At 65.4% G+C, this 15,374-nt stretch overlaps 1 protein-coding gene across 2 annotated transcripts; it reads left to right on the top strand.

Moving 5' to 3' along the window:
- The first annotated feature begins 198 nt into the window (after positions 1 to 198).
- Positions 199 to 14,984, top strand: SLC6A18 (solute carrier family 6 member 18). 2 transcript variants are annotated; one of them, XM_044234258.1, is made up of 12 exons: positions 199 to 415; positions 4,615 to 4,755; positions 5,434 to 5,571; positions 6,158 to 6,339; positions 7,862 to 7,972; positions 8,851 to 8,963; positions 9,876 to 10,004; positions 11,218 to 11,374; positions 11,861 to 12,065; positions 12,389 to 12,548; positions 13,577 to 13,739; positions 14,705 to 14,984. In XM_044234258.1, the coding sequence occupies exons 1-12, from the start codon at positions 256 to 258 to the stop codon at positions 14,891 to 14,893; spliced, it is 1,848 nt and encodes a 615-aa protein (XP_044090193.1). In that variant the 5' UTR covers positions 199 to 255; the 3' UTR covers positions 14,894 to 14,984. The 2 variants fall into 2 exon arrangements, with proteins under 2 accessions (XP_044090193.1, XP_044090194.1); XM_044234259.1 differs by lacking the exons at positions 13,577 to 13,739; positions 14,705 to 14,984 and adding an exon at positions 13,427 to 13,546.
- The last annotated feature ends 390 nt before the right edge of the window (positions 14,985 to 15,374 follow it).

Below are 15,374 nucleotides of genomic sequence, written 5' to 3'. Positions count from 1 at the left end.
GCCAGTCTTGAGGTCCTGGCACGTCCCCGACGGGGAACAGGAGGCCCTCACCGGATGCGGGCTGGCTGTCAGCCTCGGGCACCAACGGAGGCCCAGGCACAGGGCGTGGGGTCAGGAAGGGACCACCTGGGTGAGGGCCGGAGCCCGGTCCAGGTTACCAATTAACTGGCTCCACTGGTTTTCCTTTAAATCGTGAGACCACACACGGAGGTCCGGGAGGGTTCCACAGAGCCAGGGCAGGAGCGAGCAGCGGGCATGGCGTGGGCCGGAGGAGCGGAGCCGCATGGGGACGGCCGCGGGGACAAGAGGCCGGCGTGGGACAACAAGGGCCAGTACCTGCTGAGCTGCCTCGGCTTCGCCGTGGGCCTCGGCAACATCTGGAGGTTCCCGTACCTGTGCCAGACCCACGGCGGAGGTGAGCCGTCCCCGCGAGCCCCGCACCGGGATCCCGTGCAGTGGAGGTCTGGCCCCTGGCCGCCCCTTCCGGGGCTCGGGGAGCTGCCCCAACACCGCTCCTCACAGGCTCCCTGCAGCTCCATGGGGTGCGCATGGGCCAGGCCGCCCCCCCACATCGGTGCCCAGGCCATGGCACCCCCTCCCTGCACAAGAGTCCGTGGCTGTCACCCACAGCCCCGGGGAGTGGACCCTGAACAGCCCCCAGGCCAGGCCGGTCCTTTTTCAGGGTGCGACCTTGGGGCCCATGGGGTCTCAGTGTCAGGTCAGCTTGCTGCCAAGCTCCCCTCTGCACGCGTAAGGCCTGAGGCCTCCAGAAGCCCTCTAGGGCCGTATTCCCGTATCCACCGGGCCCCCCGCTGGAAATGGGGGTGCTGTTCCCTTCGGGGCAATTCCCCTGGCCCCCACCAGGAACAGGTCAGAAACGAAGGTCTGTGTGTGGCTGGTGGGGAGTCATCCTGGCCCCTTGGCCCCCCGGCCGTGCTGGGTGCACAGGGGTCAGGCCGCGCCGGGGGAGTGTGGGCTGGGGGTCTGCGGGAGCCGCCGCGGAACAGAGCAGGCGAGGGGCAGGGCCGGGGGGGAGTCCCTGGTTTATGAGGAAGCTGTTTCCTGGAAGTCTGTTCGGTTTTCCTGCTTATGAGAAGTTAGAGGAGACATCTCTGCGGGGGCCGCTGTCCCGGAGGCCTCAGAGCTTCCACGGAGGGCTGGGGCCGGGCGGGCACGTGTGCCTTGGGTCGTGCCTCGGGCCTGCGAGCTGCCATGTGCATCGGGAGAGGCACATGCAGACGCCGGTCACTCCCGGTCGGTAAATGTGGCTCTGACCGGAACCGGCTGGCCGTCCCTCTGTGCTGCATCGTGCAGGGACTGTCCTGGGAACGTGGCTTCCGGAACCCGTGTGCTGGCGTGGCCTGGCTTGAGGGCTACGCCCCGGGCACTGGGCACCAGGACCAGCCCACCTGCACTCGCGGGCCGGGGGAGGGAGGCCCTGCTGTTCAAATACTTCTTTTAGACCCTATTTCCGGGTGTGAAGCCCTTCGTGAAATGTCATAAAATAGTCAAGTTTCAAAGCTCCCCTTTTTCCTAAACAAGCACCCTCCCGCGCAAACGACCTTTTTGCCTCACGTGGGTCACTGCTGATAACCTCGACGAAGAGATGAGCGGAAACCCTGTTGCATTTTTATTCCGCACAAACTCATGACCGGAGGGTGAATATTTTCTCTCTTCTCAGTGATTACTCAGATCTGTAGGCTTCTCTTTAGCAATGAGACTTAAAAGGCAACAACAACAACAAAAAAAGGCAACATCGTAGCAGAATTGGGGGAAACACTCAGCACACCTGCAGGGCGTCCTGTCCCGTCTCCGCAGTTCCTGGGTGCACGTCGGCACCCACCGTGCAGGTGAGGATCCCACCAGTGGCTGGCACAAGGCACCTGCCAAGGCCCAAGATTCCAGCCCAGGAGTCATTCATGACCCTGTCCATGGCAACACGTTTGGGGCACCCAGTAAGTGGCCTGCGATCCCCGCACGGCTGTGTTGCGACCTTGGCACCCATGGGTTCCATGGAGCTGGTGGACTCGCCACGTGATGAGCCCAGTGTGACCGTCCGTGCAGCTGCCCAGCGGGATGCCCGCCCTGGTTCTGCACTGGCCGTCGCCATCCCCCGCAGGCTTCCCAGTCAGGCTGTCGGTTCCACGGAAGACGCCCGGGTGTCACGGGCATAGCGTGACATTTCCAGATTGTCTGGGGCCCAATGTCCACCTTGGCATCACCGAGTCGTCCCAGCCACAGAGACAATCACGTGCCCGCCCTGGTCTCCGTCCTTTGTTTTCTCTCCGGGTGGTCTTGGGGGTCTCGCTCCGCGGATCATCAGCCGTGACAGGCTCCGTCCCAGGTCTTCTTCTCCACGTCTTCTCAGCGGACGGGGCTGGGTGTCTCCCACTCAGCTCTGCTCGGGCTGGCCGTGCTCCGGGCTCTCCCAGACCCGTTGCCATTTCGCCAGCCCGCCCTCCCGCCCGGGAGAAACTCCTTTTCTCTCTTCATCTGACACCACCGCGTGAAGGTTTTGCCCACACCGCCCAATTCTCCCAATCCTAGCTGCATTTAACCCGTTTCTGCCAGGCTACCTGCAGCAAGCGCGGCTGGACGAGGAAGGGCTCGGCCCGCGGTGCTGTCGCACGGCAGAACACTGTGTCAAGACCCGGGTCCCAGGTCGCCCACGGCATCCGCCCAGCCTGCGGCAAGTTGGGAGCGCCGACAGCCCTCCTCGGGTCAGAATCTTGTGGAAGGGCTCACAGAACCCATGAAGCAGTCCACTCGCTGTACCGGGTTTTTGTAGCGAGCACGGCCCGGAGCAGCCACGGGCAGGGACGCACAGAGTGAGGGCGTCGGAGCTCCCCGCCCCCTCCAGCACCTCCCGGGCTCCCCGCCTGGAGCCGTCCGAGCCCCGTGGCCTACGGTTTTCACGGAGGTTCCACTCTGCAGGCGCCGGTGATGGAGTCACCAGCCTGGGTGATGAGTTGGCTCCGGGCCCCCCGCCTGGCCTGGAAGCCGAAGCAGGGCTCCACGTCCCGCCTCTCCGATTGTGTGGCTGGGTTGTCCAGGGACCGGCCGCCTCCTCCAGAGGTTTTTATCCAGGTCGCGGTTCGCGTGGGTTTCAGACGGGGCCACCGTGCACCGAGCAAGCAGTAGTCTCCATCTGTGACCACAGAGCCGCTCCCTTCTCTTCTCCCGGAAGCATGGCGGATTCGGCTGCGAAGAGGAAGGCCCCTCCCTTCCCCGGCACTGCTCCCCGGGCGTCCCGGTTGGGCCGCTGGCTGCGACCCTCCCCACAGAGCAGGGTCCGTAGGTCCTGGCCGGCCTGAGCCTGCAGGGCCCTTCCAGGCAGCGAGTCACACGCCTGGGACCCAGAGCCCCTGTCTGACGGCCAGACACCCACTCCCGGGCTGTGGGCAGCTGGTCCCCTGTCCCTACCATGTTGCAGGTGTTTTGCGTGAGGCCCAAGGGGGGCTGGGAGGTGCACACACCTGCGCGGGACCCCACAGAGCGAGGTGCAGGTGGGGTGGGGTGGGAAGAGGGCAGCCTGGGGAGGGGTCCCGCATCTGGACCCTATCTCCCTGGCCCGTGGCTGGCCTCTCTCCCAGCCAGGGGCTCCGTGAAGTGGTCTGGACTATATTCATAGCCCAGCGCCAAGCCCCTGCCGCAGGTGCCCTGCTCATCCCTGGGGCTACGGCAGCCCTCAAGGCCGTCTCCCCGAATTCCACGTCGTTCTCTAACACTTCTTACGGTCTGGCCACGACGTGCATGACACCAGCAAGCACTGTTTGTCCAAAACACCGGCGTCCTGTGCAGAAGCTGATGTGGGCTGAGGGACTACCTGTCCTCTCCTGGGCCCTGGCTCAGGGTCAAAAGCTCTGAGCGAGACGCAAAATCCCAGAGAAAGCCTGGCCTCATGGAGGCGGGGCTGGCACCGGGCTGGTGCAGGGAGACTCAGGGAGCACGGTTGCTGCTGTGGTCCGCCCTGTGTGCGGTGGGGGGGGGCAGTGTTAACTGGCACACGCAGCGGTTAACTGGGAGAAAACGCAGCTCCCGACTGCACGGCTCTCCCTTCCCCCAGCAGTATGGGAACACGCACCTTCCTGTAGGGTGCGGGAGCCGGCACCCCACACATGCCCCCAGGCGATCTGGTGGGCCCCTTGGGGCTGTGGGCTCCCGGGGAGGTCGGGCCCTCCCTCCTCACACCTGTGGCCTTTCTCCTGCTCTGGCCACTGCTGGCTCCCTTGGGGACCACAGCGCCTCCCGCCACCGTGGCTACAGGTGCCACCTCCCAGCCTGGACGCTGGCTCGGGGCTGCAGCCCATGCCCAGGCACGGAGAGACGGGTCCCAGCCTCCATGCAGGCACAGAGCTCCAGACACCGTTTCAAATGTCCTTCTCCGACATTCTGCCAGGAGCACAGACCAGCCCCACATTAGAGCAGGGTCCATAATCGGGGTGCGGGGTGTCCCTCTAAGAACAACACTGCCCCCAGAGGCTCACGGGTGGGATGCTGCCGAGGGGCTGGAAACAGCCGCAGACCAGGTGCCTGACGCGCAGGCCCATCTCCCCCAGCCCGAGGCCACACCGGGCCGTCGCCCACCCTCCACTGACCACGGTGTCTTTGCAGGGGCCTTCCTCATCCCCTACCTCATCGCGTTGGTCCTGGAGGGGATCCCCGTCTTCTACATCGAGCTGGCCATCGGCCAGTGCCTGCGGAGAGGGAGCATCGGGGTGTGGACGGCCGTCTCGCCCTACCTGGGCGGAGTGGGTAGGCTGCCCGCCTCAGGCCCTTGCCTGGAGCTGCTGGGAGGGCGGGGCTGGGGGCCGCGTGGCTGCCTTGCATCCGCTTGTCACTCCAGTGCACAGTCAGTGGCTTTGACCCTGCCGGAGAGGGGCCCGGACCTAACAGGGTGGGGAGGTGCATGTGGCCGCGTTCCCGCGGGAGCTGAGTCTGCTCATGCTCTCAGCACACCTCTTCCTGGAGGCCCGCTTTGGTTCCCCCAAAGCCCCAGGAGGTGCAGGGTGCTGGTGGGGTGAGCTCAGGGCGCAGGCGGGGGAGGCAGCAGGCCCAGCCCCACGGAGCAGCAGCGAGCTGTCCCAGATCGCCCACACACGTGTCCCTGCGGGTGTTGAGCCCACACGTCCTGGGAGCCTGAGAGTGTCCGGCGAGGCCTGGACAGAGGGAGGGAGCCTGTGACACGCCCCGCAGGGGGGCTTCAGCACCGTGTGCGAGGCCCGCCGGGAAGCCCATGCAGAGGCAGACCCCGGCCCAGCTGTGGATGGAGCCACACAGCCTGGAGCAGACATGTTGCCCCTATGTGCACGTAGCCAGCTGTGGGCCACCAGCAGGGCGGGCGGCCTCTGGGGCACAGGGAGCAGGGTGGGGTGCCATGTCGGGAGCCTGGCAGCCGGGACAGGGGGAGGCACTGACCACCGCTTCCCACAGGGCTGGGCTGCCTCACTGTGTCCTTCCTGGTCAGCCTGTACTACAACACGGTCCTCTCGTGGGTGCTGTGGTACCTGCTCAACTCCTTCCAGGACCCGCTGCCCTGGAGCTCCTGCCCTCTGGACATCAACCGCACAGGTGGCACGGGTCGGGGGGTGGCACCCTGCCTCATGCAGGCCCTGCAAGGGCTCCCCAGATGGCATACCCGGAACCCTGCTCTCCCTACCCTGCTGCACCTGACCGTGGGTGGGCCCAGGGTCCCCAGGGACCCCGTGTATTCACAGCCCGGCCGCGTGCATGCCTGCCCAGCAGCGAGAGGCTGAGTGGGCGGGACCTCGGCTCCTGCTGGATGGGTCCAACCCTCAGCCACGGTCTCAGCAGAGGACGGCCTCAGAGCCCGGGAGAAAGTCACTATTTTGCGCTGCTTCACGAAGCTGTGTTAACCCTCCTTCCCTTCCTGGCTCTGCTGACAATAACTTGGCCTGTCCTGCACGAGGCCAGCCCAGGGCCAAGTCTGGGCCTGGAAGCTCCCTATACCCACCCTCTGGCCCTAGTTGTGCGCCCTGGTCAGTGGGGGGCACAGGTCCTGCCTGGTGTGCCTGGTGCTCAGGCAGCAGCCCTGGGCTGGGTTACTGCAGACTGCACTCCTGGGCAGAGGCCTGCAGAGCCCACAGCCAGGCCCGGGCTCTGTGGCCAGCCCCTGAAAGGAGCCTCCTGGTTCCAGCGTTCGAGGCCGAGTGCCAAGCCAGCAGCACTGTGAGCTACTTCTGGTACCGGCAGACGCTGAACATCACGGCCGACATCAGCGACAACGGCTCCATCCAGTGGAGGCTGCTGGCCTGCTTGGCTGCGTCCTGGGCAGTGGTGTACCTGTGTGTCATCAGAGGGATTGAAACCACAGGGAAGGTGCGGCCCCTCGGGTGGACCCCACTGCCCACTCCCTCCAGCTCGGCATTCAAGCACGGGTTTAGAAGCTGCGCTGGGAGGGTGCAGATGTGAGGCCGGTGCACTCCCTGGGGACGGGTGCCTGTACCCGGCGACACAGTGCAGACACCGACGGGGGGGGGTTTAAAAGGAATTCTAGGTTTTAAGTGTGTTTCTCTTGACGTGCACAGAGGATCCTGAGTTTCTGGCGGTCCCTGCCCTTCTTTGGCTGTTTAGACCATTTACATTTAGTGTGACAATCAGTGCAGGTTCTGCCGGCCGTCCTGTGATTGTTTCCTGCTGGTCCCTTTGGTTCTCCACTCTGGCTGCTCCCATTTCCCGGGACCCCGCTCTGTCCGTCTGTTGGCTCGTCAGTGGTAACGGTTCTCCCCTCAGGGCTGGATGAGGGGCTTGGCCATCAGTCCTTCTGGGAGCGATGCCGTCCATGGGCTGAGGCAGGAGACCCTCACTCAGGCTACGCTGTCTTCCTCGGCTTTCCTGCCGCCGGCTCACATTTCACGACGACGGTCTGCGAGCAGCCAGTGTGTCCTGGTGTGCTTGTCTGAAACAGTTTACTGTCTCTTGAAGAGACATCAGTGACAGGGAGAAATGTGTCAGCGGCTCCTCGCGTGGTTTCTGTGCAGGCCTGGGCCTTTGTCTCGCACACCTGCCTTCACCGTGCACCCTCCCCTCTCCCGGGCCTCAGACAAGTCCCTCGCTATGCGTGTCCTCCAGTTCGACGTGGGTGACATCACCCCTTGCCTTCCCCACCTGTGGCCCCGACACACGATTGTGGCCCTTCTGCCCATGTCCAGGCGTGGGCGTGTATCTGCTCATCTCGGCTGGCATGTTACAGTTACTGTCCCGTGAGCGTCTTTGTGCTTGGGAGGACCAGAATTACTGCATGAGACCAAAGCAACCATTAGGCCCGACAACCCACCAGAAATTCCAGAGACCCCGAGATGGAAGTCCCTGCAGGGCACCGGGAGGCAGTCAGTCTGTGCTCGGGGACTGGGGCAGCAGTGAGGCAAGAGTGTCGTCCTGGGTTTATTCTGAGCAGACCCCGTGTGTGCAGACCCGCAACCACACCTGGCGGCAGAGGGGGCTCTGGTCCTATGCTGGGGAGCTGGGTGTGGGGGTGTGTGTGGCCCCAGGGCCCCTGCGAAGTGGTCGGCTGTGGGCACTGGGGTGGAGAGGAGGGCCAGCGCCTGGGAGAGGTGCAGTGTGGGCAAGAGGGAGGTTTGCCCGCCTGGGATGGTCCGCGCCCGCCCCACAGACACAAGTGCGCACGTGACTCCACTTGTGACCGTCCCCAGGAGTGCCAGACCCTCGGGGCCTGACTGGGGCCCACACACCCCATGGCGCCCTTGGCCCCCGCTGGGCTGGAATCCCCGACGACGGATGGGGGGCCAGCCACAGAGGCATCTACCACACAGCTGCCTCTTGCGGGTTTTCTGCGGAGTGGATACCACTGAAAAGTCTAATAATTTGGTCTTTTTTAAAGGCGATTTATTTCACAGCCCTGTTCCCTTATCTGGTCCTGACGATCTTCCTTATCCGAGGACTCACCCTGCCTGGGGCGGTCAGAGGCTTAATCTACCTGTTCACTCCGAACGTAAGTTGGTTTGTGTAAGTCATAGTGAGCTAGTTTGATTCATCACGGAAAGTAAGTTGGTTTGAATGGAGTCCAGGCTCCAGGAAACACACGTGTCAGAGGCAGAGCCCAAACCAGCTCGCTCCATCCCCTGGCTGTGGGAATGGCCACTAGGCAGAGGCCAGGCCGCCCAGGGCCGTGAGCAGGTGAGGGCAAGGACGAGGGTGGTATGGGGTCCCAGGGAGGAGGTCAGGGTCAGGGGAAGGGAGCAGGAGGAGGACTTGACTTGTGACGTGGATCCTGAGGGATGTTGCTGGTGGGGTTCAGGAAAGAAGCCATCTGGAGGCCCAGATGTCCCACCCCAGTGCCCTGCACCCCAGACCTCCAAGGACCTTGCGGGCTGTTCGCGCTATACCCAGCAAGCTGTCACGGGACCTGGGGGCCCGCACCCCTCTTGGACCCTCACACTCTCCAGGACCCCAGCACTCCGCAGGAGCTTCCAGGGGCTGCACAGCAGCAGGAAGGGGGCACTGGCTGTGCTCGTGGGTCGGCCTGGGTCCGTCCCCAGCAGCAGAGACGCCAGGCGCCGAGTCCCAGCCACCACAGACGCTTCGAGTCCCTCAGAACCCCCAGGTCTGAGAGGAGCAGAATAAACACAGCAAGTCAGGCTGCTCAGACCCATTTCTCAGCCCTGAGCGGTCTGTCGGCCGCACTCCAAGCCCACGTGGACAGGAGCTGTGGCCCGTCCCAGAACAGCGCGGCCGCACTTGCCGAGGGAGCTGCCCTCTCGGCGGGGGTCCTCGGCTGCCCACACGCCTTCGGGGGAGTCGCCGCACAGGAAGCCGGGGCGGGGGGTTTCCGGGGCCGGTGGGTTCCGTCAGCGGCACAACCCTTCCCAGGTGCAGACTCTCCGGAACCCGCGGGTGTGGCTGGACGCGGCCACGCAGATTTTCTTCTCCCTGTCCCTGGCCTTCGGGGGACACATCGCTTTTGCGAGTTACAACCCACCCAGGTAGGGACCAAACTCAGGTGGGCTCCCTCCGACGTGGGGCCGGGCCTCCCATCCCGAATCTCCGGGAGAGCCGCGAGCCCGTGGGGCACAACGTCCCGTGTGGCCTGCTGTGAACCTGTGCTAAGAGCCGGCTCACGGGGCTCCTACCACCGGGCCCCCACGGCTGCCACTAGCGTGTTCCGCGGAAAGAGCCTGGAGAGCTGGTCCCAGGAACAAGGTCTCACCAGGGCGACACCAGCACAGGCCGCACGGTGTCAGCTCGAGGCCAGAGAAGTAGAGACACAGGGTCCATCAGCTCCCTGGTCACTTGAGATGGATGTGGGGCTCACACGGGGCCACCTGTGGTGAGGACCCTGGGTGCTGGGCCCCGAAGCACCACCCACCGCCTCACAAGCCCCCGGGGCCGTCTGAACAAGCGGGGTTCTATGTGGCAGCCAGAGCTTCTCCCCTGCCAACGTGCAGGGGTGGGATGGGGGCGCGGGGGGCTTCCCAGGCCTGCACCAGACAAGGGACCACCTCAGCCCCCTCCACATAGCTCATGTGGAGCTCATGTCAGCAAAGCCCACTCCAGGCTCCATGAGGCCCCACATTGTCCTTAGCTCCTGGTCTCCAGGCCTTGGGGACAGGGTGGAGGCTGAGGCTTTTAGACTACCCACCTTCTTCAGCTGGGGTGGGTGGGACAGGGCCTGGTCGGGAGGGGGTCGAGGGGAGCAGGTCAGCTGGAGGGTAGGCAGGGAGGGGCCCATGGGGAGCGGCCAAGGAAGGGGGTCTGAGACCATCCTGAGACGAGCAGGGACAAAGCCAGGGCTGGGGGTCGTGGGCATGTAGGCTCTGTGTGTGTGTGGGGGGGTCCTAGGTGGGGATGTGGGGATGGCCCTAAGCTCAGATGTGCCCTGCGTGTGTGTCTGCCAGGAACAACTGTGAGAAGGACGCGGTGACCGTCGCCCTGGTCAACAGCTTGACCTCCCTGTATGCGTCCATTGCCGTGTTCTCGGTTTTGGGATTCAAGGCAGCCAACGACCATGGGCGCTGCCTGGACAGGTGAGCATGGCGCCCTTGGCTCTGAGGGCAGGGTGTCCACGGAGCACGGACCTCAGACGCTGGCTGCCGCTCTGGGGCCATTCAAGCACCATCTTCCCCCCGGGAGTGGGGTGGAACAGCTCCAGAGGCCTGTGCCCCCCGCAGCCTGGAGCCTGACCCCATATGCAAGTGGGGTCTCTGGCCGACGCTGGCTAAGAGGAGGTCGTACCGATCCCACACCTGTGTCCTTACGAGAGACAGGCAGGGACACACAGACACACACGGGGGAGGCCGTGTGAGGAGGCAGAGGCCGGAGGGACACAGCCACGAGCCTGGGGACACTGGGGCACCAGAATCTGTTTGCTCGAAGGCTTTCAGTCTGTAGCTCCACCACGAATGCACAGGACACAGAGGCTGTCAGCATCACGGAACAGCTAAGGCTGGCAATTCTGGTTTGCAAGCAGCCCTCCAGAGGTGGTTGAGCAGGCCCTGTGAGGGGCACAGGCTCGGCCCTCTGTGACGGTGCCCAGGGCAGCCCCCTGTCAGCCGTGACACCTGTGCGAACACACTCAGGCTATGCTCAGGCCACGCTCGGGGGCGTGAGGGGAGAGCCTGAGCAGATGCACAGCCTGAGCTCGGGCCCTGTGGGCCATGTGCACCCGTTGGAATGTTCTGGAGAGGCTGCGGGGCCCACATGCTGAACGGCGTGGTCCCCACTGGGGAACGGCAGGGGCGGCTCTTGCAGCTCTTTCCACCGAGCACCGTGCAAGAGTCTGCTCACCAGGACAGCCGGTACTCGGGCCTGCACGGGCTCCCCGGCCCAAGCCAACGGAACAGATGCTTGTGACCGAACAAGGAGAAACCAGAGGCCCCTGACCCGGGCGCCGGGCAACTTCCCAAGGCCACGAACAGCCCCAGAAGCGCCACGAGTACTCGCGTCGAGGTTACAGGAGATTTCAGCAAGTGGGCAAAGGAAGAAGTCCGGGGATACCCCTCGGCTTGTGTGAGCCGCGAGCCTTGAAGCCGGGGAACGCCCGCTGGGGGCAGCAGGCGGGGGCTCTCCGGGGCCTCTACTCTGACCCGCTGCGCCCTCGGGGGAGCGTCCCCTCCAGGCCAGGCTCTGTCCCTGCAGCGAGTGCAGCCCGGCCCTCCCGAGGCGCCGGTGTCCTTCCGGGTGTTTCCGGGCTGCAGCGCGCCCGGCCTAGCGTGCCCTCGCCTGCCCGTGTCTCTGCAGAAACCTCCTTCGCCTCCTCAACGCGTTCGATCTCCCCGACCAGAGCATCTCCAGGGACGACTACGCCGCTGTCCTCGCGCACCTGAACGCCACCCAGCCCGAGAGCGTGGCCAGGCTCCCCCTGGAGGTCTGCCAGCTGGAGGACTTCCTGGATAAGGTACCCGCGGGGCCCGGCTTTGTTCCAGAAGGCTGCAAACCCTGTCCACAGAGCTGGCCCGGGCTGGCGTGGCAGCTGTGAACAGAGGCTGCAGGCCGGCCATGTGCCTCTGTGGGGCTGAGCTTCCAGAAAGCCCGTGGCCGCAAATGCGGTGTGTCTGACGGGGACCTGCCCGGGGGGCTGGGGGCCGACCCAGGACAGTGGGTGTTGCTGGTGCAGAGCTGGGCTGTGGCCAGTCGGGCAGCTGCGCCCAAAGAGGGGCAGCCGTGATCCCCTGGATGGGGGGGTGATACCCCCGAGACCCGCACCCCAGGCCTGCGGCCCCCCGAGAGCTGCATGGCGACAGGGGGACGGGTTCCTTCCCTCAGAGGCACACCTGGGCTTGCCGTGTAGCCAGAAAAGGGCGGGGCCACCACCTTGCCCCGGCGCTGGGGGCGAGGGGTCCCCTGTGGGGTCACCGCGCGAGGCCCCGTGCGCATGTTGCAGAGCGCCTCGGGCACCGGCCTGGCCTTCGTCGTCTTCACGGAGGCTGTCCTCCATATGCCGGGCGCCCCCGGCTGGGCCGTGCTCTTCTTCGGGATGCTGTTCACCTTGGGCCTGTCGTCCATGTTCGGGAACCTGGAGGGCATCATCACACCCCTGCTGGACCTGGGAGTCCTGCGCAGATCTGTCCCCAAGGAGGTCCTGACCGGTGAGCAGCCAGCCAGCCCGCCCTGTGGGCCTGTCCCCATGTCCTGCAGTCTGTCCGCTGCTGCCTGCTGTCCAGAGGCCGCCCCTCCGTGACCGTCCCAGCGGGAGCCCAGGTCTGGCCTTGCCACCCCTCAGGGCCGGTCCCCACGGCTCTGCACTCACTCAGCATCCCACGAGGGGCTGAGACCGTCCTGAGACCAGCAGGGACAGAGCCAGGGCCGGGGGTCTGGGCATGCACTGTGTCCTCCTGCCCACGGGCACGGCGCTGGGGGAGCCAGGGGCAGGGCAGTGGGCTGAGCCGCGGAGGTGCCACTGTCCCTGCAGGCCTGGTCTGCCTGCTCTGCTTCCTCTCGGCGACCTGCTTCGCGCTGCAGTCGGGCAGCTACTGGCTGCAGGTGTTCGACAGCTACGCCGCTCCCCTGAACCTCATCATCTTCGCCTTCTTCGAGGTGGTCGGTATCGCTTACGTGTACGGAATGCCCCGGTGAGTATGCGTCCCCTGGGGCTGCCCTCCCACTCCTGGCGCTCCCCACAACCCCCCGCCTGTGCATGAGGCTCCCGCACCCCAGCAGCTGCCTGCCCGGGACGCACAGGACAGGGCAGGACCATCTGAGCCCCCCCAAACAGACTCAGGGGGGTGTCCCCGTGGTCCAAAGCAGCTGAGTGGGGACCCGGCCTCCCCTCGTTGCTTGGGCCTCCAGCCCGTCGGGGTGGGCGGCAAGCCGGCCCGTCTCCAGCCTTGCACGGCAGACCTCTGCGGCCAAGGATGGGGCAACTCTAGGGCACTGGGGGGCCTCCTGTCCTGACCCTCTGAGGAGGCCCAGCACGTGCCCCACCCATCCCCACCTGGACTCACAAGTGCAGCACACCCGCCCCCTCTGTCCCTCACCTGTCACACCTGTGCTCACACCTGTCACTCTCACTCTCACACCTGCTACTCCTGTGCCCCTGCTCAGACAGTCCTAGACGTTTGACCCCTTTCCCTGTCCCCTCGGGGGTCCTGGGCAGTCCCGGATGCCAGGGCATTCACCGCTGCTCTGTGGGCATCGGGGCCATGGGCCTGTCCTCTGGAGAGGGAGGAGTAAGAGGCAGCCGTCCGGTGGGGACTCGCCCAGCAGTGAGGACAGAAAACAGTGAGCCCTGGGCACAACCAGCCCCGGGGCGTCAGACGGAGACGCTTAGGAGAGGAGCTGAGGGAAGGGCCGGGAGCTCCTGCCGGCTCCTGGGCGTAGTGGGCAGAGCTGACACCATGGCCCAGGGTGGCTGCCGTGGCCCCCGCGGGTCCTGGTCTCCTCTACCCCCAGACCCTAGCAGAGACTGGAGACCCCAGGAGCTTCCCTGCCCAGCCTTCTGTCCCAGCAGGATGACCTTTCCACATCATGACCCAGGAAATGTGTGGGGGGCAACAGAGTGCTGCGGACAGCCCCTGTGGGCCCTAGCTCAGTGACACCGGCTGAAGGCTGTGGCAGAGCAGGTCAGTGGGTGAGCTCAAGCGCAGTGTCTCTATGACAGGTTCAGCGATGACATAGCCTGCATGACTGGGAGGCGGCCTGGGCTCTACTGGCGGGTGACCTGGAAGGTCGTCAGCCCGCTGCTGCTGCTGACCATCTTCGTGGCCTACATTGCTGTCCTGGCCTGGACGCCGCTGAGCTACAGGGCCTGGGATCCCCAATACGTAGGTCCTCTGGGGGCCACTGGGAGCCACTTTGGGCCTGCCCTGGCCTTTCCCTGGTGCCGTCCAGGACCCAGATATCACCCTAAGTGACCTCGTGGGCTGCCAGATGTCCAGGGTCCCCTGGGGGCATCAGAGCCGACCCTGGCAGGGACTTGGGCAAGGCTCAGTGGCAGGAAGACTGAGCAGCCGCCAGGTCCCCGGGGCAGCTCAGCCAGGGACGAGGCCTGGAGACGCGCTGCTCAGACGCTGCGGGGCCGCCCGTGGGCACCTGCTCTGGTCTGAGTGGAGGGAAGGTGTGGGTGTCACCGGGCTGCCGCTGAGTGTGCTCCGAAGAAAGGGGGCGCAGGGCAATCTGCTGCCAGCCCTTCCCTGTCCCCCGGGCTGCGCCCTGAGCTGCGGGGACCCCACCGACCTGCCACCATCGCATCCCTCCAAACCCCACTGAGCTGTCCCTTCTCGGGAGCACAGAGGTCATTTGTTCCAAGCCCTCCTTGCACACGTGGCCCCACGTCGCCAGCGGTGGGCGAGGGAGGAACGGCACCATGGGTCTCAAGAATTTCCTGACAATCATCCCGTCAGATTCCCACACTCATGCCTCGCGGTGACCTCAGAACAGACGCCTCACGTTGGGTGGAAGATGCCACTGTCTCTTACGGAGCGGGACACGGGGTCCAGCGCGGCCCCGAGGCTGTGCAGCCCCTCAGGGTGGTGGGGGGCGCTCCACAGACAGCCCCAGATATCAGGCCTGGGTCTCAGGGACCTCATCCCCATGAGAGGCTCAGCCCCAAACCTGAACCTCTGGGTCCCCACGTCCTCGCTGCCACCGCCCTCCACCCCCACCCCAGACTGAGCCTCAGTCAGGAAGAGGCCAGGGGAGGCGGCCGACACGACTCAGGGCCTGTGGCCGAGGGTCAGCCTCGCCTGCCCCTTCCCCAGAGCTCACCTATGGCCTCGTGTCCCCACAGGCATGGTTCCCGTCACGGCAGGAGAAGTCGTACCCGGGCTGGGTGCAGGCCACCTGTGTCCTCCTGTGCTTCCTGCCCGCACTGTGGGTCCCGGCTGTGGCACTTGTCCAGCAGCTCGCCAAGCGCAGACAGAAGCAAGACACCTGGCAGGACGGGTGCCCAAAGCTGCAGGAGGGAGGGGCCAGCTGAGGGTCCGGGCTGGGGGTGGCAGTGGGGACTGGCCTATGAGCCTCCTGCTGGCAGAGAGCTGGACCCCATTACACACTTGCCCAGACCCTGACCTGTGGTTGCTGCTTCCCAACCCCACTGCGTTCCGCCGACCTTGCTCACGGCACAGCCCAGATCAGTGACCACAGTCCACGCTGTCCCTCTAGCCCCTGGGGCCCTGCCCTCTGGGGTGACACACGGAGCTATCTGTGGGGCCGCACATTGTGCCCAGTGAGTCCACATAAGGGCTGAAGGGCAGGCGGGCCCCGAGGCCAAGCGGCTGGCAGAGCAGCCCAAGGAGGCGCACGTCACAGCTCTGCAGTGGGGTGCATGGAGGCTGTCCCTGCGGCGGACGGGAAGGGCAGCCCCTTTCTGTGCCAAGACCACTTGGGGCACGGGCGGGTCTGTTGGGACCTGTACGGACCCTCTCGGTCGGCCGGCGCCCAGGTCTGTGTCGAGGACC

The sequence above is a fragment of the Neovison vison genome, chromosome 1 (genome assembly GCF_020171115.1).
Source record: "Neovison vison isolate M4711 chromosome 1, ASM_NN_V1, whole genome shotgun sequence".
Taxonomy (NCBI): domain Eukaryota; kingdom Metazoa; phylum Chordata; class Mammalia; order Carnivora; family Mustelidae; genus Neogale; species Neogale vison.
The sequence above is the reverse complement of the archived record's forward strand: the minus strand, read 5'-3'. Positions and strand labels throughout refer to the sequence as shown.

Coding starts and splice junctions, on each gene's coding strand:
- SLC6A18 (XM_044234258.1), top strand. CDS start 256: ATGGCGTGGGCCGGAGGAGCGGAGCCGCATGGGGACGGCCGCGGGGAC. Junction 12,066..12,388: donor CCCCAAGGAGGTCCTGACCG/GTGAGCAGCCAG, acceptor CTGTCCCTGCAG/GCCTGGTCTGCCTGCTCTGC. Junction 13,740..14,704: donor GGGCCTGGGATCCCCAATAC/GTAGGTCCTCTG, acceptor GTGTCCCCACAG/GCATGGTTCCCGTCACGGCA.